Source organism: Semicossyphus pulcher, unplaced genomic scaffold, assembly GCF_022749685.1.
Source record: "Semicossyphus pulcher isolate SPU_LCO1_2020_fin unplaced genomic scaffold, fSemPul1.0.p SCAF_11, whole genome shotgun sequence".
NCBI lineage: Eukaryota > Metazoa > Chordata > Actinopteri > Labriformes > Labridae > Semicossyphus > Semicossyphus pulcher.
Window position 1 is genome coordinate 23,194,308 of NW_027211615.1, and position 24,655 is coordinate 23,218,962.

The 24,655-nt window shown below is 44.5% G+C and overlaps 1 protein-coding gene across 3 annotated transcripts in view; it reads right to left on the bottom strand.

Moving 5' to 3' along the window:
- enah (ENAH actin regulator) overlaps positions 1-24,655 on the bottom strand; it is a 141,468-nt gene that overhangs the window by 31,607 nt on the left and 85,206 nt on the right. For all 3 annotated transcript variants that reach the window (XM_069655681.1, XM_069655689.1, XM_069655696.1), the window contains exon 4: positions 12,980-13,052. In XM_069655681.1, the coding sequence (XP_069511782.1) occupies positions 12,980-13,052 (73 nt within the window). The remainder of the gene's footprint in view (positions 1-12,979; positions 13,053-24,655) is intronic.

A 24,655-nucleotide genomic window follows, 5' to 3' on the forward strand; every position in this document is an offset into this window, starting at 1 on the left:
TCACTTGAAGGGGACTAATGAGAGGTCACGGTGAACTTTGACCATAAAAATCTAGTCACTTCCTCTTTAAGTCAAAGATGAGGTTTGTGCAGTATCTGAAGGTGTTCTCTTCAGGAAGCCCTAGGAAGAAAATAAGTGTTTCCAGGACATTAAGATACAACAGGAAAATAACTTTGACCTGTTGGGCAAAGAGTATCTTCTCTAACATCTTAACCAGATGCCTGAACCACCTCAACTGGCTCCTTTCGATGCAAAGGAAAAGCGGCTCCACTCCAAGCTCCCCCCGGATTTCCGAGCTCCTTACCCTATCTCTAAGGCTGAGCCTGAACACCTTCTGGAGAAAACTCATGTCGGCCGCTTGTATCCGCAATCTCATTCTTTTGGTCACGAGCCAAAGCTCGTGACCAGAGGTGAGGGTTGACACATAGATCAACTGGTAAATCGAAAGCTTTGCCTTCAGGCTCAGCTCCCTCTTCACCATGACGGTCTGATACAACGCCCGCATTACTGCTGAAGCTGCACCGATCCGCCTGTAAATCTAACGATCCATTTTACCCTTACTCGTGAACAAGACCCCGAGATACTTAAACTCCTTCCCTTGAGGCAGAGACTCACTCCCCACACGGAGGGGGCATTCCACCATTGTCCGGATCTGCTCCCTATAGTGGGTCTCTATTGTGATGCTGTTTGTTTGTCATATCGTACAGCTACGGTAGACAGAAACAGTAAGTATAGTAATAAGTTGTTCCCCCGTGATTGGTGGTAACCAGGATGGCGAGTGGCGCCCCATCTGATTGGTTACCTGTAAAAAGCGGTGGTGATGACACCAGTGCCTTTCTGAGATTTCCATCTCAAAGTTCTTGTAGCAGCCGCACAAAAAAAGGTGGAGCTCTCTGAAAAAAGAACGGGGTGCTGGGTGCAGCGTACCTCTCTAGGCCGGCTGCAGAATACACTCTGTCCTCACAGGGAACAGTTGAAAACAGACGCTGGTGCTGTGTGGACACAGGGCCGAAGACATTTCAGTGAAAACGTGTCATAATTGACGTATGAATTTCTCTTGTTATGGATAACAAACATTTTTTAAAAGGGGTCAAAATGAGCTCTACCTTTGAGCCCAATCAGGAGATCCTGGAGTTAAAGTGGATGTTTGTATTATTCTCTTGAGGTGTTCCATCCAAATCTCCATCACAAGACGGGGATGGACAGACAGACAACCTGAATCCTATTACCACTGCAGACTAGGCAACAAAACTAAATCGGGATACTGAGTCACTCCTGACCTCATATACATTGATAGCGGATCCCTCATACACACACACACGCACACACACACACACACACACACACACACACACTGCCCCAGTTCTCACGGTCTCTCAGTGGTCCTCTGGTGTAATTACAGAAACACAGTGGTAACCTGGATTTAAGGCTGATGCAGGCACGGCAGGGCCGCGACTCGGAGGATTTCACAGTCCCTTCTGGGGGTTTCCCTCATTTCCAGTAATATATTCTCTCTGATGGCAAATGAGTCCCTGTGGGATTCTCTGAGCATCTTCATGATTAAATCCAGCTCATGATGCAATGCTGTGATGGTAGCAGAATCAGTGTAAGGCAGATCTGAAAGGGTTTTCTTCAGTTCTATTCATATTGATATCCTCTATGCAACACGAGCTAAACTACCGACAGCCAGCAGCCAAGTGCTGGCAGGCTGCTGCAGCTGCTACACTTCGTCTAGCAGCAACATTGGCAGGTAACTCCCAATCTTCTTTCTGTTCAACATCCATATGTGGTTTGTTAAACAGGAAGAGGAATTATTGGTGATTAGCAATGATGCCGTCACCAGCAGCTGGTGGATCGATAAGATGATTGTTCTTATTAGGAAGTCAGCTGTGTCAAAAAGGAGTTAAATGGCTGTGGCAGCCCCGGGAAGAACACACACCTATACGATTATAAAAGGGGTCATATCTTTTAAATGGATATTCTCATATTTCGCATGGGTTTCACATTTTTGTTCACAGTGAAAAAGTGAAAATGGGCCGTTCAGAACAGCTGCAGGTTTCTACCTAGAACCTCGCTAAGCTGAAACCGACCAATCGCCAGTCACCGTCATTCACCTCAGGCCAAAAGCGTTAGCATCACCCTGCAAGTAAGACAAGCCGTTGTAAAGATTTCAACTCACCATTCAGACACCTCCTGGAGATTCTGGCTCGTACACACAAGGCCAAATAACCGATCCTAGAGCAGCCATGTTTTCTACAACTTTGGAGGGACCCACGTGGGGTCGCACACGTGGGGGAGGGGCTACGCGTTCACTCCAAATACTGTCAGCCAATCGCGGCTAAGGTCTAACCTTTAAAGGGCAAAGCGACTTGTTCGTTTCAGGAGGAAGGAGAGGCTCCGAACACAAAGAAACAAAAAACTTTACTAACGTGATTCAAAAACACATTAGAATAATAGAAAATAGATTGCATAGCTAAAATATGTCCACTTTAGACATTAAAAAGAGTCTGCACAATGTTGGACAGGCAACAGGAAACACACACACACACACGAACATAGGATTATTCCAGGGGTTCAGCGATGCTGGTGGTGATGCAACCTACAGGCAACCTTATCATTAGAGTGAACAGTAAAGAAGCTTCAGCGTTCACGCTGTATATTCAGAGCTACATGATGTTAAAAACATCATTGAATCACCGCAGGGATGTAAAGTTAGACTCAAAGGGCAGAAGATGAATGTTGTGTCAACGCAGTAAAGTTAGATTTTATCTACAAGCATGAAAAAGCTTTTAGTGATCCAAAAAACCTTTCAAGCGTTTTCACATTTCAACTGTGAAATAAAAATGAGACTTTTACTTCTGACATCTTGATCGTTTGCTGTAAGAAGGTCGTTTGACCAACCGGGTGCATTTCAGGCTCTTTATCCTCGAAGCCACCGTGTCAGCTTCTACCAAAGGGACTTTAGACGTAGCAACAAATTCAAACAAAGAAATTTGAATGAACAGAGTCAGCATTACTATTTTTTTCAAGGTGTACTTGCTGATTTCATCCTAATTAGAGCAGAGAGGCAACTGATGTCTAGTTGTACTGTTGTTGTCTTTATTGCAGGTGAATAGCTTTGTTGGCTTTCATCAATTACCTTTAGATCTGAGGTCTACACATGGGTCTGTATGTAACTGACTGACTGCCTGTGAGTGAGTGACGGTACTTTCACAGCCGTAGAGAGAGAGAGTCGAGACATCACAATGGTGGTTCATGGAGCATATTGGACCTCCACTGACGCGACTCTCTGCCTATACGGCTCTGGATACTTTGTTCGGGGAGTAGGCGGGGCTGCTCCTCCGCTGCTTGTCCGCTGTCCTCACCTACGTCCGCAGTGTGCCCTTGCTTTCAAACACATCAGCCTCATAAGGACAGTCCTTGTAACACATCGCCCACAAAAGAGCACATTGACCTGATGCGGTCAGCCACATACAAGCTTTTGACCTAGTCTTGTTTAACTCCCGACTGCAGGCCGATTGCACCCTGCTAAGACAATACAGTTGTGAATTAGTGGCACTAGATACTGTAGGAATAAACTATGTTTAGCACTAGGTGGTCTTTGTTTTCAAAAGTGCAACACACACACACACAGACACACACACAGCTCACCTTTGATTTATGAATATAACACACGAACACAGCATTCCCCACAGCAGTAGATCATGAAATTCCAAAACAATGTGCGAGCACACTCTTAAAATAACCCGTTTAGAGAGACGTGTTGAAGTCATGTGTGTGTTTGTGTGTTGAAGTGTACATGCAGGTGACTAAGAGGGGACAGTGAGCCTGTCATTCCTTTAAGAGGACACCTACAACGCTTTTCAGCCAAGGTCAGAGCAGCGCTCCACTTTTCAGCGTGCACATTCCTGAGGAGTGAGAGCAGCTTGTGTCACTGCCAAAGCTTTACATGTTCAACTCACTTTCAGCGGGAATGGAAGATGTGTGAGAAACCTCCATCCTCAGTGCTAGAACACTGTGAACAATTGAGGATATATATTAAGATTCCAAAGAGGGGACACAATAAGTTGCGACTCTCACTCGCCATGTCTACACGTACACTCCTTCCTTCGTTTCCAAAAAAAAACCTGTCCACACAAGCCGGGTTTTTAAAAAATCCCCGTCCAAACGAAAACACAAAAGAAACGTTGTCATGAGAACGTCACACCAACAGGCGCCGATATAACCCGGTCATGCAAAGAAGAAGAATCGCGGCCAATCGAAAATGCCTTTGACGCCTTTGTTCCTCAATGTAGTAGACGAGAAACTGTACATATATGTGCAAACATGAATAAAGTCCTGTTAAGCATCACTGTTTATGTCACGTCCGTCATTTTGCGAGGGATGTCGCCTCATTAGTGACGCCTCACAAAGGAGATAACGGCGCACAGCCTGACGTCAGAAAGTCTAAAAGTCTTCACCCTGGCTGGAGTGTTACAAAAGATCTGTTTTCAGTGACCTAAGACAGCGTTTGTGTGGACGAAGGCCAAAACGCAGAGAAAAAGCTAGATTTGAAACATACCCGTGTACGTGTGGACATGGCCTCAGTTCCAAGGTGGTGTATCCGTCTCATCATTGATTTGATCAGAGCACATGAAAGCTTGTTAAATGATACTGTTGAGGTCTGTCGGATGAACGTCTGTTACAGTGTCCCAGCAGAAAAGATGTCTCACTGTCGATCAGTTTGTTCACCACGTTTAAAACACAGAGTCAAGCTTTAATTCTCCTTCAGCACAGAAAAGAACAACTGTGCACGTACAGTAATAATCTCTTAATGCCGTTATCTCCAGATCAATAGTTAATCATTTCGTTATCTCCAGAAACAAGCTCTGCTATCCTAAGATAAGAATGCACAAAAAACAGGAGGTTATCCTCTCTCATTAATAATGTTTATCAGAGATCAGCGATAACATGACACATAACACACACCTTAATTAAACAAGAACAGCTGTCTTTGACTGGAACATGATGAGAATATGGACAGATGGAGGTCTGACGCGGACATTTAATACTTCTTTTCACCTTTCTGAAAATGTGTCAGCATTGGAATCCACTGTAACTGAAATGAGGATTCACGCATTATATCACATATAATATCTATAGGGTACCAGTGCACTGACTCCCACATGTAATCCCTGTCTGTGTTGGGTGAACCTAAAACAGTCCCTCTCTGCCTCGCAGGGAAACGTCACAGGATGCAAAGCTGCGAAACGCCTTCTGCGAGGTTTATCTGGCGTCTTACTCGCTTCCTGAAAGAGTTGCCGGGGAAACCGTTGCTAAGGGAGTGTGGGCAGCAGCGCGGCCTCAATCCCCACACTGTCGTAGACATACATGCACATGCACACATATTCCTTTCCTCTTTGCAATAACTTGCGATTAATGAGTTCAAGACACTCTGGGGCAGAGACGGAGAGGATTTGGGAACATACTGGAGGCATGAAATGACTTTTTGTTGAATTTAAGAGGCAAGAAACACCAAGGAGATAACGTTCTACAGGATCTGCAGTCAAAGGGGAAGAAGATCAAAGCCACATATATGTTACCAACATTAGGATAGAAGACATAATGCCTTATTTACTGATGATAACTTCAGTAACTTGCTCCTTTCAGTCTGAGTGCTTGCTTGGGGGTTGTTTTGTTTTTTTAGCAGCCACAGGAATTTTGAAAATGAAGAATTAATTATGGAGGAAAAACATCTGAAATAGGCGACCAACAGCGTCCTTATACGTCCAGTCTACATGCGAGACCCAAAACACATCATCTGTTGCTGCTATAATCTGTTCAAACCAAGCGGCAACCTCCGGTGTTGGAAAATGAAGCCAAAGCGGAAGTGCAAAGAACTGCAGTTCCTCGAGTGGCCACTTGAGGCTCCAGAAAACAAGAAATAACATTACAACAGACGGGAAAATGGCCATTTTTACAGCAGAAATAAACATGTTTACAGCCTGGAACAAAAAAACGTTTTGTTATAAATAGCTAATGTTATTGTTCAAGATAACTGTACGAGGGGTGAATTTTTTATAACACACTCGTTTTAATTATATTAAGCCTTAAATCATAGGGGCCGGATCACTTCATTGACAGGTGGATGCTGCTGGCTGTGTGCTAGACGTCAACACAGACACTGAGCTTAACTTCTCCTGTTTGTGTTGTTGGAGACTTTTGGGGATTTTTTCATTCAAAGTTTGGACAAATAATCTGTCTCTCTCTCTCTCTGTGGGATTTATGGAACTTTATGGCCGTGCAAGAAGTCTGACCGCCAGCGGCGGCGCAATTCAGGCTTCAAAACGCTTCTTCAGAAGCCAATGGGTGACATCACTGAGACTACATCCACTATTTAAACAGTCTGTGGACCAAACTCACAGCAGCACATATTTACGTTGGAAGATGCTACTCAAGTGTGGTTTGTTGATCATTATTTTACTTTGACATTAAACACGAAAGGGGGTTAAGCTTTAAGTTGGAATATCGAAGATCTCAGTTTCGCTCTCTTTGGCGGCACCTTTGGCGATAAACGGTAATTGCGGGAGCACAATTCCCAGATATCCAGACAGTGTTGCATGTGTGACGTCCACGGTTGGCTCCGGTTGTAACTCTTTGATTTTCCTCTCTAACGGTCGCTTTCCTTTTTAGACTGTTTGCTTCATCTGAGCGTCGAGTTTGTTTCTTTTTCTTTGGATTTTCACTTATTTTTGAAGTTGTATCTGTTGTCATCGATTTTTTCTTTGTTTGTTCAGCCATAGTAGATTACTTTTTTTTTAAACTTTTATGTCAGTGGGCTTTTCACAACAATAATAATAACAATTAAAGCAACATTTCCATGATTATTCCATCGTCTTCAGTTGCATTTGGGATTATTTGTGGACAAAAACATTTCACCTCCTAGTTTTTCCACTTTGCCACAATTGACAACCGAGCTACATCTCCGGGGACACAGAAGTCTGGCAAAATCTGTTTGCCTGCTCGCCTGATTGGCTCACAGACCCAGATAATGTTGTCTGAATGGATGAGAGCCCAGATGGACCATATGGACCTACTCTAGTGAGGATCTAGTCCAAGTGTGGAATATGTACACACACACACACACACACACACATACACACATCAATACAATCTGTGTCAACTGTCTTAGCAATATCAGACCCCAAACAAAACGTATATGTTGATGAACACAGAACACGTCGCCATCGCTTGTATTTCCATCTTGTGAGTCGAAGACATCAGCAGCTAGATACTAACCGCCAACATCGACCGACATATCCACATCCTTTTCCTCCATCCTCTGCCCATTTCTCCATCCCCACTTTCATTCAAGACGATGCAACACATTTCCTCTCCCTCTCTCCCAACACACACTCCCTCGCTCCCACGCACCACACAGCTATTTATACCGCAGCCTATTATTTCCAGCTCATGCCTTTTTAATCTGAGGGTAGCACCCTGCATTTCTGAACAGGTGGTTCATCCGCACTCTTTCCCGCAGCTGTTCACGAAATGCTCACACATGCGGAGAGCGTCTCCGAACACCACGGAGGCGTCACTGTCACCCTGCTCTGCCTCGCTACATCAATCAATGCCTCCGTGAGGAGTAGGACTGAAGATGCGATGGAGATGGGAATGCGTGGATGAGGAGGTGGAGGAGAGACGGTGAGGAAGGAAAGATGATGTGCATCATGGTTCCCCGCTGTCATGTGATCTTGTGGAAAATCCCATTTGCAAGGACTTTGTTTTCCACCGATAAATGGTCTCACTGTTTACTCCTCGCAGAGTGGTCACCCACAAGTGAGCACTCATGTGTGTGGAATGTGTTTGATTGAACATATGTTGTAACAGAGGAATGGGGCGGTTCATTCATTGGTTAGCTGATGGTATTTAATGAGGCAGAGAGGAAGGAAGGGGAGGCGAAACCCTACCCTCGCTTCTATTCATCCATATCTCTGCTCCTTTTCCTCTCGTTTCCAGCATGTCACAATCCTGATGGGAGGTGAGGCAAAGCCACTACATCAGCTGTCACGCTTTGTGGCAGACTGCTGTGGTAAAAGGAGAGGTTTTAAATGATCTGACAAATATTCTGGAAAGAACTTTGTCCTCATTGTGCCATGGAGCTGAAAACTGTAAAAGCTGTTGAACCTTGTCCTAAAGTTTTGGAGTCAGGGGTTAAAGTTTAGACACAAAAATGTCGTACGTTCATCATGTGTAACTTCAGAATGGTCATTTTTCCAGCGCTGTAGGTAGAGGTCTTCACGGGTCCACTGGGACCTGAACCACAACCGTTTCCGGGTCGGGACTCGTTCTATAACCCTGGGTTCCGGGTCTGATCAACAATATGTGTAATACCCGAGTGGATCCAGCAAGACCTGGGCCGTGATTAGAAAGCGCTGGTCATGCTGAACGAGAAAGTGCAAGGAAAGCGCAGCTTTGGACACAAGGTGGCACCGTTGACCTGGCCGAGCGAGTGCTCCAGCTCCTTTTGCTCAGGTCAGACTCAGGCAACACGGATCATAGAATAATCTTTATCATTGTTCATCAGGACAAATAGTCGAAGTTATCTTTATTGTGCTAGATGCAACAAAACAGCAACGCATGTGTCATCCGTCTGCATGAAAACCTGGATGTGTTTTACGAACTTTCTTGGCGGAGAATGGATCATATGCACGGCCAGGCACAGGGGAGAAGGCTACGTCACATTAGGCAGGACAAAAAGGTTTGTTTTGACAACTGACTAATGGTAACTTGTTAATAGCAAATAGCTGTGAAGTCGTGCTGATCGGTTCTGTTTCTGTACAAATGATAGATGGGTTTGGTTCGGTTCCAGGTTGTACATGTCCGGGTCTCTTTGGGTTGGGGCACAACATTTTGGACCCGTGAAGACGTCTAGCTGTAGGTGAACCACTAGTGTTCTTTCTGGAACTGTCTGATGTGCCGTTTAAGAGGCCAAAGGTCCATTTGAGGAGGCGGTCGAGGCTCTTGACTTCTTAGTTATGTTACTTGACGATCTTACTTACGTTAGAACTTGATATTACTTAAACCATGATCTTCTTCCTAAAGGTAACCACGTTTCAGTGATATCGGATGTGTAGCTTCTTCTTCTATTAATTGTTCCTTTTAATAAATGACATTATGATTTGTTGGTCAGGAGGCTAATTGAATAAACAACCAAAGCTACATGTAACTTAGCTTTCAAATGAAATACTTTGAGGAAGGTTTATGATTACAAGCTTGGATGAAATATGTTTTTGGCAGATGTTAATCTTACAATAAACAGTTGATGATAACTGACAGCAGTGTACTGTTTAGATGTAAATTAGCCGACAGTTTTCGTTGGCCACACGGACCTTCAACAAAGCTCACTGTATGTTTGTTTTCCTTACATGCTGTAAGTCTGTGCTTACATTTCATTTCTACACTCTTCTCCTCACTCCTCCTCCTCCCCTCCCTCCACCACCCTCCTCACTTCTTTCATCCTATTCTCACTCTGCTCTACACATCCTCCACTCGCTCTCCCGACAGGCTGATATTGGCTTCTGTATCAGCAGATGACCTCAGTCGCTGATCCACTCGCTGCCTGTCTGTCATACGCTGCTAAATATGGAGCATGACTGGAGAGAGAGGGGGGGGGAGGGGAAAAAGAAAGACAAATGAAGCTAGACTGAGACAGAAGGGTGAAAGTGAGACAGCAGAGGAGAGGGGGGACAAAAAAGGAGAATAGAAACGGAGGAGAAAGGGGAGGGGCTGACAGGCAGACCCATCAGGCTCTGTGAGAGTCTGTGAAGTTCAACTGAAGAGGAAGCACCACTGAGTCACACCTGAAGAATGCTCCGCTTCTCTCTCCATTTGACCCACAGTGACTCAAATAAGTCAGTTTAACATGGCGGCCACATCAGGAGCGTCTCTCCTGCATGGTGCAATATATTTGCTTCATTCAGTAACTTATATATTTTTGGGGCATTAAAAAATGTGTCATTGTAAGTGATCTTGTCAACATTGTGATGTATCACAGAGAAAACTTTGACACAGAGCTAGGGTTGTCAAAAATGTTACTTGGGTACTTTTCATACCACGTGTTTTAAAACGATACATTAACAATCTGTCCGAAAGGTACTGAAGATTTAAAAAAAAAACAAGACTTGGTCAAAACCTAGTATGTGGCTGACCGCATCAGGTCAATGTGCACTTTTGTAGGGAATGTGTTACAAGGACTGTCCTTATGAGGGCGATGACAACGTGTTTGAAAGCAGGTCCGCGCTGCAGACGTAGGTGAGGACAGTACAGATAAGTCTAACAGACGCTCGGACACGGGGCAGTGCTGAATGGAGTTTGAGTGCTTTTTTTCTGCGATAAATTAAAACTCGGGTCAACTTAAAGACTACTTAACGACCAATCTGGGATCCCATCGGCTATAGTCTGAGACGATATAGCCTCTGGGGACACCGGTGAACGTGCCGGGCGGTAAGCGATAAACGACTTCCCGTCAAGACTTCCTTTTCCGCGAAACTGTTTTCTTGTGATTTACTTGTTATTAACGGGTCTTACCTTTGCCCAAACATCACGATGCAGATTTGTAAGAAGTAAAAATTCAAGCTTTGTCAGGTCTGTCCTCAAGAGGAGAAGAAAACTTTTAACATGCTCGTTTGTTGAACGGAGGTCAGAGCGATCTGATGCATTCGAGGAAGTCGGGAAATCTGGACGCTAAAAGGCTTTCATGACACAGCGTCAAGGGAATTCATCTCAAGTTACATTTTAGATCTAGAGCAGATTGTTAGCTGCTAGCATGCAGATGTCTGTTTATAGAGATTAAAAAGAAGCTAAATCGTCGTCAGATCACGCTGATGGGAGCCGGGATGTCATTGCGGCGGATTACCTTCCGCCTACTTCAGCTCGCCTCACAGACTGTTTTTCCTGCATACGCCGCAGCCTGCTGATACGTGATTGGTCAATATTACTCGGACTGCAAGCGTAGTTCAAACAGAACGCTTGCCTTCCCGGAGAATTCTACTGTGTAGAATCTGTAAATAGAGATTACTGAATGACTAACGGTATGCTCGACTGATCAGGGCAGGCCCTTAATTCAACAGGCGGAACTCTCTGCACTAAATAATGCCCTCAAAAGTTTGAACATGGCATTGTACTACTTTCTCCTCCACAGTGAGATAGGTCAAATTTAAAAGATTGAAAAAAACACTGGATGAGGGTCAGATGGGGTTGTAAAGAAACAAGACGGGGTTCAACCCTGACCCTCTAGGGCGACAGAGTTTTTGAACATATACAGTATGACCATTTGATGAGTTTAATGCTCCCAACACATCACGAAACATGAAAGAGGTGTTCAGCTGGATTGAGATCTTCAAGACTTCGTATCATTGTCCATCTCGTCAAAGCCATCACTTAACGGTGCTGCAAAGTGTTGCCTTAGTGACGTCCTTATACCTTTTAGAATAACATGGATGATCTGAGAGTGACGGTACAATGCAGCACACACCATGTGACCTGTATATGAACTGGTAAGCAGAGCAGCGGTTATAGTTTGGCTCGTGTAACTGATACTAATGATAGATGTTTGCGTATCTCTGTGTGGGACGAGGGCTGATGATATAACATGCTCTGTGTGCTGTACAGCCGTCTACAGCTGTGTGCAGACATGTGTGTAAGTCTGTCCTGAGTTTGCGTGTGAGAGTGCGTGAAGGCAATTCATTGTGATGAAATCATCGAACAAGTGAACAGGGTCCAAACTTTGGAACAGCTGGCGTCCATTAATACACCTCTGAGCGTGTGTGTGTGTGTGTGTGTGTGTGTGTGTGTGTGTGTGTGCGTTTTCTAGCCTCATTATTACCTGAGGGAACGAGTGGCCTTGTATGGGGAAGAAAAACAACTGTAGGCAAGCAAGGATTGGTCCGAGTATGTGTGTGTGTGTGTGTGTGTGTGTGGGTGGGTACATGTAAGACAGTGATAGATTGAGTGGGAAAATAATAGAAATGTCACAGGAGGGCGACGTAGAAATGAAAGAAACAATGGTACCACACAAGGTGAACCGAGTTCCCTTTGAATTCGTACACTTTTAAAGTGTTTTCCCAAATGTTAAAGGGCTTGGGCTCATAATAACTGACAGGTACAAATACTTTGGGAATCGCGCCAGTAGTTCAAGCAGGAAAGCTGCAAAACGGGCTGTAAGAGTATTTTTGGGGGTCAAAAAAGTTTGACCACTGAGGGTGCTTTTGTACGGACAGGCTGAGATTGTATTTCTAAGTGTCTCACAACATGATGGAAAGGATCCTTACAGACATAGACCTTCCTGTGTAGGTATAAGAGGCTCATTGTGACCCCAGAAGCAGCTGGTATATATATACCTCTCTTCAAAGCCACAAAAACAGTTATTTTACATGCAGAACAAGGGAGCTGCTGTTAGACAAGCTTCTTGCCTGCCTTAGTTTGCATTTTCCTGCAGGGATTGAGTTGCAGCCATTGCAGCCCGTCTCACGGCTGCTGGCTGAAGCAATCTACTCTGAAGCAAAACGTTCTGTCCTCTTTAAAACAAGACGAGGTCAAAACCTAGTATGTGGCTGACCGCATCAGGTTAATGTGCGCTTTTGTGGGTATTGTGTTACAAGGACTGTCCTTAAGAGGCCAACGACAATGTGTTTGAAAGCAGGTGCGCGCTGCGGACGTAGGTGAGGACAGCGAAGGAGCAGCCCCGCCTACTCCCCGAACAAAGTATCCAGAGCCGTATAGAGAGAGAGTCGCAACAGTGGAGGACGCTACTGCGCTGTCGCAACTCTCTTTCTCTACGGCTCTGAAAGTACCATCACTCACTCAGTCAGTCAGTTGACCCCGGCGGTCAGCCAAAAAAGTATTAAAGTATTTAAAAAAAATACCAATAAGATGATGATGAGGTATATGAACTTTATCAGGATGAGGTTTTTCCTTTGTGTGTCTGTGTCTTTACCTTCTCTGCAGCTCCATCTCCTCTGGTGTGGGGCCATTCTGAACCTGGGGGGCCTGTCTGGGCAATGTGGGACCTGTAGAGGGCGATACACACAGACAGCTCCTGTTAGACAATCAGCTGACATCATGTGCTTCCTCTGACTGACACAAAACCCCAATACACTGTTTCAAAAAACAATAAAATAGATCCACCAACAAAAACATGCTAAAACTAAATCACATCACACATCATGGAAATGACTTTCACATTTTGCTACAAGAAACGGAAATATGTTTATCAAACCTATAAAAAGACGGCTAGTAACCATGGAGATTCTGCTGGTTGTCTAACAATAAAAGTGTTTGGTTTAGTTTCTCTTTTTGCGGCAGTAGTTGCTCTTGAGCTGGAGCACAGCCGGAGCAGTTGCAGTTTGACTCATTACTTATGAAAGCTTTCAGTGTAGATGGACCATGTAGTGTAATGTAGAGTGTAATACAAGCTGAGTTTGTTCTTATGAGAGTATAAGAGTGGTAGTGTAAGTATTAAAATACAATAATAACATTGCATTACACAGCAGGAAATAAGAACCATGGATGCCCAGAAGGGTCAAATAGAGGAGTCTTAGCGTAAGCTGTGAAAGTCTTACACACACACTGAAACACCCGCAGCAGCCTCTGGCACAAGAACAAGGGACACCAGACATCACTGTCTAATTTACATGTGCTAATGAGCTAACTTTTCTGCTAAACCAGACAGAGGCCAGATGGACCGACATGGTGCTCTGTCCCCCTGCTGTGTACCACACACACACACATATCCATCCTATACACACACACACGCACACACACCAACAAAAGGTTTTTTGATTCAAGCTGATTTGACAGCAATTAGTATTCAAGTGCTAACTGTGTGACAACAGACAGACAGACAGACAGACAGACAGACAGACAGACAGACAGAGATAAAACAGGTAGAATGTGGGCTGCAGCCAGGCTGACGACTGCTTCTGAATACCGCACACACTCTGTCCCACTTTTACAACATCAGTGATATCTGTGAAGGTTTCAGTCATCCAGGTCACAGTGATGCTGAATCCTGAGTTGAGTTCTGAAGAACTGAAGAAGCCTTTTAGATTGAGATGCCAACGTCACTGATAGGCTTCAGCTCCTTTTCCACAGAAGAAGAAAACAGGGTCTGCCAGAACAACCAGGGCCACTGTAACAAGAGCTCTGATTGTTTTCTATTCATTGACATGAATATTTTACTTTTGCTACTTTGTTGCGTTTAAGGCCTTGGATTCTCAGTGGGGACACAACTCTGTGTACACATCATCTCTATTTACAGATTCTACATAGAAATATATTTTTTCAGACTGATGAACAGCAGAAGCCAGCAGACCCACCAGCCAAGAGAAACCAGGAAGAGCAAAGTGGGCTAACACAGCACATCTGTCTGTGACTCTCATGTTTATGTAAGCTCTTTATTTTCCCTGAGCAGCAAACATCCTCAGGGGAAGCTGTGGATCAATAGAGCATCCAGGAGGTACAGCCCTGTGTGTGTGTGCTGTGACGGAATGACTCACCAACACCACTAAACAGGTGTCTGTTATGATGATGTCAAGATTTGTGACAGACGCATCCACAGCCAAGCAGTATTCTAGCAAAGTCTGTGACTATTTAAGGCTTTTTCAAGATTTTCATGTAAATAAATAAATGTCAGTTAAGTCTCTATCCATCGCTGAATGAGGCAACACAATGCTGATTGAGCCTATGACCCACCAATCAAAGCATTTGCAGTATTACAGACTGGCTGTCTGGTGCGACTTTTGCTGGAAAGAATCCCAAGCGGCGCCCAGTTAGTGACGCGTTTCCCATCACCCAGCAGTGGTTGGTCTGCCAGAGAGGGTAGGCGGAGCTAAGCGGCTGCTTTTCTGCTCTCTGCAAGTGTTGCGAGTAAACAGTAATCTACTATGGCTGAACAAACAAAGAAAAGATGGATGACTACAGATACAACTTCAACAATAAGTGAAAATCCAAAGAAAAATAAACGAACTCGACGCGCAGATGAAGCAAACAGTCTGAAAAGGAAAGCGACCGTCAGCGAGGAAACTGCCGCCAAATAGAGCGAAACTGAGATCTTCAAGTTATCACTTTAAACTTAAAACTAACTACTAACTTAAAGCACACTGGTACGAAGTGTTCAGCTTCTTAAACACTGCTTAGGTGAATTCAGAAAGAGCAGGTCGTCGTGGTCACATAAGAGTAAAAATTAAATAGTTGCTTGAATCAAGTGTTTCCTTGCCGGGAGGGAGAAAGAGAATTCATTCCTAAAAGAAAAACCTAATTTGAGACTATAAAACTATTGCACAATATTAAATGTTCAATGCCTTGTCACCATTATACGGTTAATTTTCCCCAGTCTTAAGTAAAGGATATCACCTGTGCAGTTACAGGGACAATCACAAGTATGTTCCAGTCTGACCTCTGCTTCAGGAGAGATAAAGATACCATGAAATAAACCACGGCGAAAATGACGCACAGTTCTGTCCACATGTCCAGGAAACACAGAGCCAACACATCCATCTCTCTACCTGCCAACATGATCCAGATCATCTCATGTTGTTAACGTCCTGTTGGCTTCTTTCTCGTATGGGCCGAACGGACATACTATTGAATTAAGCCGAGTCCACGGGAAGTCAAAACCTGCGACTTTAATTGCTGACACGGTCTCTCGTCTCCATCTTCCGCTGCCTGTGGGTGTAATTGTGTTACTGTCTGCTCTAATAGCGCTTAGTGCTAATGACAGGACACAGACAGCTGCCGAGCAGGGCCGCAGCCCAGGAGGGAAGACGTACGATCAGATCAACGGGCCTAACGTTCATTTAAGCCTTACGTTCTTATTAGAGCAAGCTTTGTGGCATCTTATCGTTTGCTTAACTTCAAAGTCAAAACACCCAACTGACTCAAGAATGCTTCTAGACGCAGACATTCAGTCGTTTTCTCTTCCCTTGAGAGATTCTAATTGATTCAATGAACCATGACAACGGCACTTAAGCTTGGCCCGCTTCCAAAACAGGATCCGACACAACTCTGGGAAAGAAGGAGAGCGATCAGGCACAAAGTAAAGCTAAAGACAGGTAGAGAACAAAGACATACTGGGCTGTGCTTCACTGTATTCGCTGGTCATGAGATCACTTATCAGGTACTAAAATACACCTCAGGGAAGGAGAGTGTTTCTGATATCTCGTCTCCTCAGCAGGGCTGATAGTAGCTCAAAGGACTGAGGAGAGAAAAGCGGAGTAAGTGAAGAATCTTAACAAACAAAATTTCTAGTAAGTTCTCTTCAACCTTGAAATCCAACAGCATCTTATCCTGCAGGCACACAACAGCTACAGCTCTCACCATTCTGCTTGTATACCTACATGAAGTCAGAGTGGGCCTCCTCTGGCAGCAAACGTAGCGCCACAGTCCGTGTGGGGTCCCATCAGACCCGCAGCCAGGCCTGAGTGCAACCACCGCCCCGCTGCCAGCTCCCCCCGCACAGTCCCGGGAGCTCACATACAAAACCATAGCCTCGGCTTCCGAGTGCTTCTTTCAATTTCCTGTGCCTTAGCTGTGCATCGTCCACACTGCTGGAGGTCTGCGAGGCTCAGAGCGATGTTTATGAAGTTCCACCAAGAAGAAGATAAAAAAAGTGGCTCGTTTTAATAAACAGAACACTGAGTCTTCCTCTGCTGCGGCCGTCGGTCAGGGTTGTTTTCCTCTGTAATCTGATGCCCTAATATCCGGATGGCACACTTTTTAAGATGACGCTGAAATGCCTTGCGTGGTTGTTTCTGCGCGCTGGTTCCCCAGTAGATTATAATTGATGGAAACAAAGGAAAATGAGAGGGAGGGGAGGAGAGGGACGGAGAGTGGGAGGGTGGGATAAAGATAAGAGGCAGAGAGAGAAAGAAAGATCTGGAGGATGAGAGCAGGATGGAGACAAAAGAAGGAGGAGAAAACAAACTGACGGCAGATAACGATACAGAAATAGTGGGAGAGAGAGAGAGAGAGAGAGAGCTGCATACAGGATGTGGTGGGACTCTACCTGATGGGGTGGCCGCGTGGTTTGTACTTCCTGGATGCAATCTATTATTCATACACTGGATACAGAGAAGGACACAACACTGCTGCTGCCCTAAATATCATCACCAGTGTGTGTGTGTGTGTGTGTGTGTGTGTGTGTGTAGTTTGTACAGTGTGGCATTCCATATAAATTGTATTCACCTCAATTATTCATTCAGATCCCAGGGACTGGCACTAACCTAAAGGGGTGTGGTCTGAAAAAGATGCTCCATAATTACCTGAATGGCTCAGAATAAGTAAACGCTCAGAAAAAAAGTACAAGCCACAAAGTCCAAGGAAAGCACAACGTAGGTTACCGAGACAACAAAGTACTGCACTGCTGTTCAGAAGATTATATTGGGAGGTTTTTTTTTACCTTCCCGCTCTACAATCATAAAGTAAACCTATTTAAGTACGCCCACGACACTGCTGTCCTCAAAGCCACCAGACTACATTGACATAAACAGTGATTTTACCTTGCTGGTCTACCGCAGCTTTGACTGGTTAGTGTTTTTGTCCAATTATCAAACATTGGCCTTTAAAATGGTTCGTTTGGATCCAACACAAAAGTCCTGACAAACAGAGGCCGCAGTGAGTCTCTTCAGAACAATAACAGATCCCATCGGCTGTAACGATATATCGTCTGGGGACACTGGTGAACGTGCCGGGTGGTAAGCAATAAACGTCAAGACTTCCTTGCGATTTACTTGTTATTAACGGGTCTTGCCTTTGCCCAGATTTCAACATTGTGATGCAGATTTGTAACCCCTTGATCCCATAGGATCCGTCTCCGGCGCGTTCTGTCTGTGCCGTGGTTCTGGTCCATCAACGGTACAAGCCCTGCCCACAGGAAGTGTGTCTGGTCCGCAGCGCAGCGGAGCGCTGGCCCAAGCAGATCAGGATTCATGAGATCACAAGATCGCGGGAGAACTACATTATCGCACGAGAGTTGAGAAATCACGCGATAACATCAATGTTAGCAGAGCAACACACAAACAACAGTTCAGTTTGCGCCTCCGAGGTTGATAATCTGCTCATTTGGAAATCATTCTGTGATTTTTGTGCTTCTACCATGGTTGAGTACACTACTTAATTAAAAGTGTTCTTTTTTTTCGAGATTTCAGCATGTTGATCTTAAATTAACCGAAAAAAAACGGGAGTCTGTACCGGTCTGAACATGGTGTTTTATTTTGAAATGACCAGATGCTGTATGCTGTATTCGTCTGTGACTTCCTGTTTGGAACGATCTGCTCTGTTGAGCTTGACGAGTGTTTGGAGCAGCCTCCGTCAAAAAATAGACCCGGCAGAGCGGAGACACGCTTCTTGGACGCGCCGGAGACGGACCGTGGCGCGTGCTGTTGAATCACAAGCATTGACTTGAATAGGCGCGATCGATTCCGGAGTCGTTTGTTGAACAGAGGTTGGAGCGATCTGATGCATTTGAGGAAGTCGGGAAATCTGAACGCTGAACGGCTTTCGTGACACAGCGTCAAGGGAATTCATCTCAAGTTAAATTTTAGATCTAGAACAGATTGTTAGCTGTTAGCATGCAGATGTCTGCAGATGGCATTACGGCGGATTACGTTCCGCCTGCTTTTGCTCTCCTCACGGACTGTTTTTCCTGCATGCGCCGCAGCCCGCTGATACGTGATTGGTCAATATTACTCAGACTATTACTGTAGTTCAAACAGAACACTTGCCTTCCCGTAAATCCACTTCCCTGCCTAGAGATTACTTCAGACTGTGAGAACCTGCTTTGTTTCCACAGTTCAATCAGAATTGTGATGGCCAGCCTACATCTGTATTGATTTTCAGTTGTGTGCATTGCAATAATCATGTAGATTCAACATTTATCTTCACAACTTCACTACCCCAGCATGTCAGTATTTTATGTAACTAGGCCTTTGACAACACACAGCAAAAAGAGAGTAATACAAAACCAAGAGGAGGAAAAAGAGAGAAAAGTGAACAAAGGATGAAGTAAGAGTAGAGGAAAAGAGTGGACAAGGTGAAAGGTCATTTTGTGCTCACACATCTATTCCACTGGCGAGAAGCAGCCTGTCATCAAAGCTGCCATCCATCTATGTTTGTAGAAGTGAAGAGCTGACACTGTCACCTGTCAAGAGGTCAAGGTGTTTGTGAGGTGAGGGTTTGTTTAGTGCATTCCTACAGATTCATGTCCATCCATCACACCGTTAGAGACAAACCCGTGAATAGCACCCAGGTGATGAATTATATATGCAGCTCAGGCTCCGTTCCACAGGACACTTTGATCCAAAGAGCCTTACACTATGATGAGCGTGTACATTTTTAGCATGTATGGCTCCAGTGGGAACTGAAGCCAGCAACTCTATAAACACTCACAGCTTAATGACGTAGCCACTCTGCTATCACAGACAGACCGGTGTGGAAAAATGCTAAAGGAAATTCCAACTGTCTTCACTCTGTCAGAGGCGACCTGGCTGTGAGACATATGTCCACGTCCAGGTTTGTTTAGACTGACTGATAGCAGGGGCACATTTTTTTAAAAGGTAAAATCCACACACAGTATAACATTTAGCTCGTGATGTCATTGCTCAAGGGTTAAAATGACAGCATCTATAACATCTTGTTGCTTGCCAGAGCCAAGCAGGAAGAGAAAATGACACCTGTCAACATATATTGTGGGCCACGGGCCAGGATCACATCTAGGCCTGTAGAAAATATCACTGTAGAGTTTATGTGTAGGCCAAATAAATAGCTAAGGCACCTGCTTGTATATGATGCCTAAATAAATACATAGCAACAATCTCATGTTATTTATCAATGCCAGACCAAAGTTAACCATATACGTTTATGTAAATTTGAATTATAGATAATTTCACTCATGAATTTATCTGTGAGTGTTTTGTGTTTACATTGTGTAATGAGTTAGTCTGCGATAGACATTACACAATGACAACACAAACACATCTGTAATAATACAGCTCCCTCATAACCTCAAAGAGGGGGTATTATACTGTTTCACATTTCAACATATATATAATGTTACAATGTTGGATGTTCAGACTAAACGTGGGTGAAGTTTTAAATCTGTAGGTAAAAGTATGTTGGAGTAATCCCCAGGCTTCTCAGCTCAGTCTGCAGGCTGCTGTGAGCTCCAGGTTTCAGGCAGTTTTTTCTTCACGCTGCACTTTGTGACGTCACAGCAGGCTTTGGAGAGCTGGCCAATCAGAAGAAAGTGGGCTTGTAGGGGCGGGGTTTCTTAAAGGGACACAGTTGACTGAGTCGTTTCAGGCAGAGGCTGTATGAGGGCCTGCACAGAGCAGAGAGTTTCTTTAACTGTAAACTATGCTAAGCTACTCCACAGGTATCACAGCATTAAATATGAAGCTTCGAATTAACATAATACCCCCCCTTTAAGCTATAAAGTGAAAATAAATAACTTGCATAATAGATTTTTATTTTGTTAAAATATATTAAATTCTTGCTTTAGTTATTTTTTCCATAGGGACATGCACACAGAAACACTGTGGCAGAAGCAGTGTCCAATGTACTGTGGATGTGTAAACAGCCAAAGCTTATTTCCAACACAAGTACCAGGATGGGGAGTAATCCCTGATGGTTTAAGCAATCAATCAAATTGAGTCCCGGTAGCCAACATGAATGGCGTGCCAGATAGTGGCAGGTGTCGGTAGCTACTGGCAGTTCCCCTGGCAGGTCCCGGCAGCCACCAAAACTGCCAGTACAGCTCCAGCAGGTCGCGGTAGCTACTGGCAGTTCCCCTGGCAGGTTGTAGCAGCTACCGGACGTGCAACAGCAAGCTACCGCTACCATAATTGAGCTTGCCCCTACTGAGATTTTGTCTGATATCATAGTCTGAGACACTTGACACATATCGGCCCAAATCTAAGCCTGCATTACAGTCCTTCCACGTAGCCCTACCACCTGAGCCACCCCTCATTTTGAGTGCTCCTGTGGAGGGTGGGCGATTAATTGCTTCTGGGGATAAAGGGGTAGAAGCCATCTTACTCTCCAAATGGACTGCCGGGGTACAGCAAAAAAGGTTAGGGATTGGAGTTGGACCTATTTTTAAAGTTTTTATTTCTCATCAAATAAAGATGCCTTTGAACAGAGTTGGGAATGTGCCCGCCTAATGGGCCTTTGGCTGCTTTTCCTCCGCCTCTTGCTTCCTGCTGACATCAGTGTTTCCAGCAGAAGGTGAAATAGTTCTTTGAGTTCTGATTAGGAAGCTCCATCAATAACCATTAGATGGCCAGAGGAAATGGGTTACCTGGCACACGTAGGCCCACTTCGAATCTCCTCATCCTTTCGTCATCTCTCCACCTGTGTCCTCTCTGTCCTCACCTGTACCTCTGTTAGTCTTACTCATTACTTTAAAACAACCTCCCCATGAACTTCATTTGATGTCTTCTCTGACATTGTTAAGAGAGTTAAAAGCTTTTGCACACACTACTATTAAACTTTTACCTTCTACCTCCTCAAGGTCTTGTGCGATTCAAGGGCTCAGAGTTGTACGGTAAGTCGTGTCCTTAGGCCACAAGTTTGTTGTTTGAAAAGTGCAGCTCTGATAAATTAAACCATTGATTCATACAAGAGACCTGCCTTTATCAAAGTATGCTCATTTCCAAACCGGCTTTGGATCCTATTACAGACAGATCCAGTGTGAATAGAGCTGTTTTCCATCTCGGACTCCCTCGACGTGTCCTACATGTCGAGGGATTATTTTGGGGCTCTGGGGAGTCAGAATGTCTAGAGTGGCTGTGGGATAGTGACATCTACACCTTCGCTGTCCTAACCCCCTATGGATGACCGCTGGACATTTGATTCCAACCCACTGCCCTGCTGGAATATCTCGGTGAGATGGCAGAGAGGATCCTGAATCAAGGAAGGATCGTATGACCGAGTGACACAACCAGAAAACATGAGCTTATTTTAGTTTCAGACCTGCCCGGCAACAAGAGCGACAACCTTTTCGATGGCCTTGAAGGGTTAAGGCAAACAGTGGGGTATTCGCTCTGGTATTAAAAGGAGAGGAGGTTAGAGGTCGCATGCATCAGATGATGTGTTGCTCATTATGGACCTGGGGCAAACAACATCTGGCTCACAGGCGTCTACATCGACACCTATCTGTCAACAGACATCTGCATATGAGTGCAGAATTTGTAGGCGAGGGAGAAGATTTCTGGTGCTGACAGGGGTGGATCCAGAGGGGTGGCCTTGGCCCCCTTTCACATCCGATTGGCCGCCGCAAGTGCCACCCCAAAATCCTAAACTAGGATTGGCTATTTGCCTTGTCAGAGGCGGGACTTTGGCCGTGTTGCAACAGGCTGCTTGTCCATTTCAATGTGGCACATTTCCTTAAAGAATTAAGCTTAGAAGGAAGGGTTCACTAAATGCTATTCATTTGCGTGTGTGTGTGTGTGGCCACCCCTGCAGAAGTCAGTGCCCCAGTTGGGCCACCCCAGTCAAAAAAGTCTGGATCCGCCCCTGGGCGTTGAAGTATTTCTGGTTTCAGCTTGTAGTCTGATTAAAGTTGACCAATTACATTTGAGCGGGCTTTGGTTGTTTGCAGGAAAGCAGTCCATACTGAGACAAGAGGTGGAATTCATTGGCCCGAAGTTCAAACCTGGAACCCATCGGCTCTCTTCTACTGCCTATTTAGGGTTTTACTAATCTGTATAAACTTATATCTGCATATTAGTGCAGCTAACAATCCGGTTGTATTTGTCTGCTGTGAAGACTGAGCAGCACCTGGAGAAGGGAGTCACTTATCCTAACTAAGATAGACCATGGGTTCCAAGATAGCCTATCACCAAACCAAAGACATATCAATTACGTGTCCATAGAAGTTCTTAGAATTGCAAAACCCTTTGGCTCTGGACCTTCTAATATGACAAGAGTATTTAGTAAGTATTTCTTTAAACAACTTCAACAATAAGAAGGTTACAGACGGTCTACATTTAACTATTTGGATCCCAGATAACATTTCAAGGAAAAAATGCTGGTTGGGATTCAATTGTGAATACTTGTTCTGTGTTTTCTATGATAGAATACTGAACAACTAAAACATGTCAGGACACATCAGTTTGAGCTCTGGGAATCTGAGACACAGACATTGACCAAAGAAGGAATGAATTAAATAATAAATTTAGCTTTAGACGTGAAACAAGATCAGGTCAAAACCTAGTATGTGGCTGACCGCATCCGGTCAATGTGCACTTTTGTGGGCAATGTGTTACTAGGAGAGTCCTTATGAGGCCGATGACGCTGTGGACGTAGGTGAGGACAGCGGACGAGCAGCGGAGGTGCAGCCCCGCCTTCTCCCCGAACAAAGTATCCAGAGTCGTATAGACAGAGAGTCGCGTCAGTGGAGGTCCAACATGCTCCATGATCCGCCATAGTGATGTCGCAACTCTCTCTCTCTACGGCTCTGAAAGTACCGTCACTCACTCACTCACTCGTGCTTACAAAGAATGATGTTTGCATACACAGCACATGCAAATTATTAAGACTGGTGGGGCTAAAAGGTTAGAAAACATCACTTGTGTTGAGCAGAGATGAAGATAAATAAAAAAACTTTGTTAGACATAGACTTTTCATTCAGTACAGACATTATAATATCAGGAAACATCCGAATGTTCCTGAGCTCTGAAGATAGACTGTTGATAATAGCTGAACTGGAGTCGGCGTTGGATACGAAGGCAGGAAACAGGCTGGCTGGGATGTTGTTTATCTCCTACCTCCACCTCATCCAAAAGCATCTCTTAGACAAAACCAATACTGCCATGAATTATATATCACTGCATGACTCATCATCAGCTTAGAAGGCTAATGGCAACAAAAAAGACCAAATCCTTTGAGTGTCTGAGACAGCAACAGAGAGGAGGACCACCGCAGACAGACAGTTTCCATTATGGTTTCCACATGTTATTAAAGGTGTCATAAACATCATTTAGAACCAGAGAATGTCAGGAAAAAAAGAGCATGATGAAATGGAGAGGAAATACGTAGACGAGCACAGGGGGGAGGCAGCTGTGCACAAATCTGCCCCATCAGCTTTTCTGGTGAAAAGAGCCTCAGCTCATTCACTACTGGCATTGAACGCTCAATAAAGTGTGAAAAGGCTCATTTTGTCAGCGCTAAATTACAAGAGACAGCAGCAGATCTTTTTAGACGGAGGAGGAACAAGTGTGCCGCTGATATATAATTTATCATCCGTGCTTAAAGCATATTTCATAACCAGATTTATCCGTCTGAGTAGTTTTTGATGCCTCTCTGAAGCTTATAAAGATCACCCTGAATTCACAATTATAGTCACTGGCTTGACGTGCATGTAGGAATGTTGGTTTTGGTCGGATTTCTACGAATTTTATGTGCAGAAGGGAAGAATGCGATTTGGCAGTTTTTCAGTGTTGTTTCATCAGTCTCTGCCGTAGAAGAGGAGGAAGCAGCGAAAAGCTCGGTAATCATTTCTTCTAATGATGTTAAATCATATTCAGCCAAATGATCACAAGTCTCACTGTCCGGAATCTCAATAACAACAGGTGGCAGCAGATCTTTTAGGATGTCATGAGGAGGAAGAGAGCCC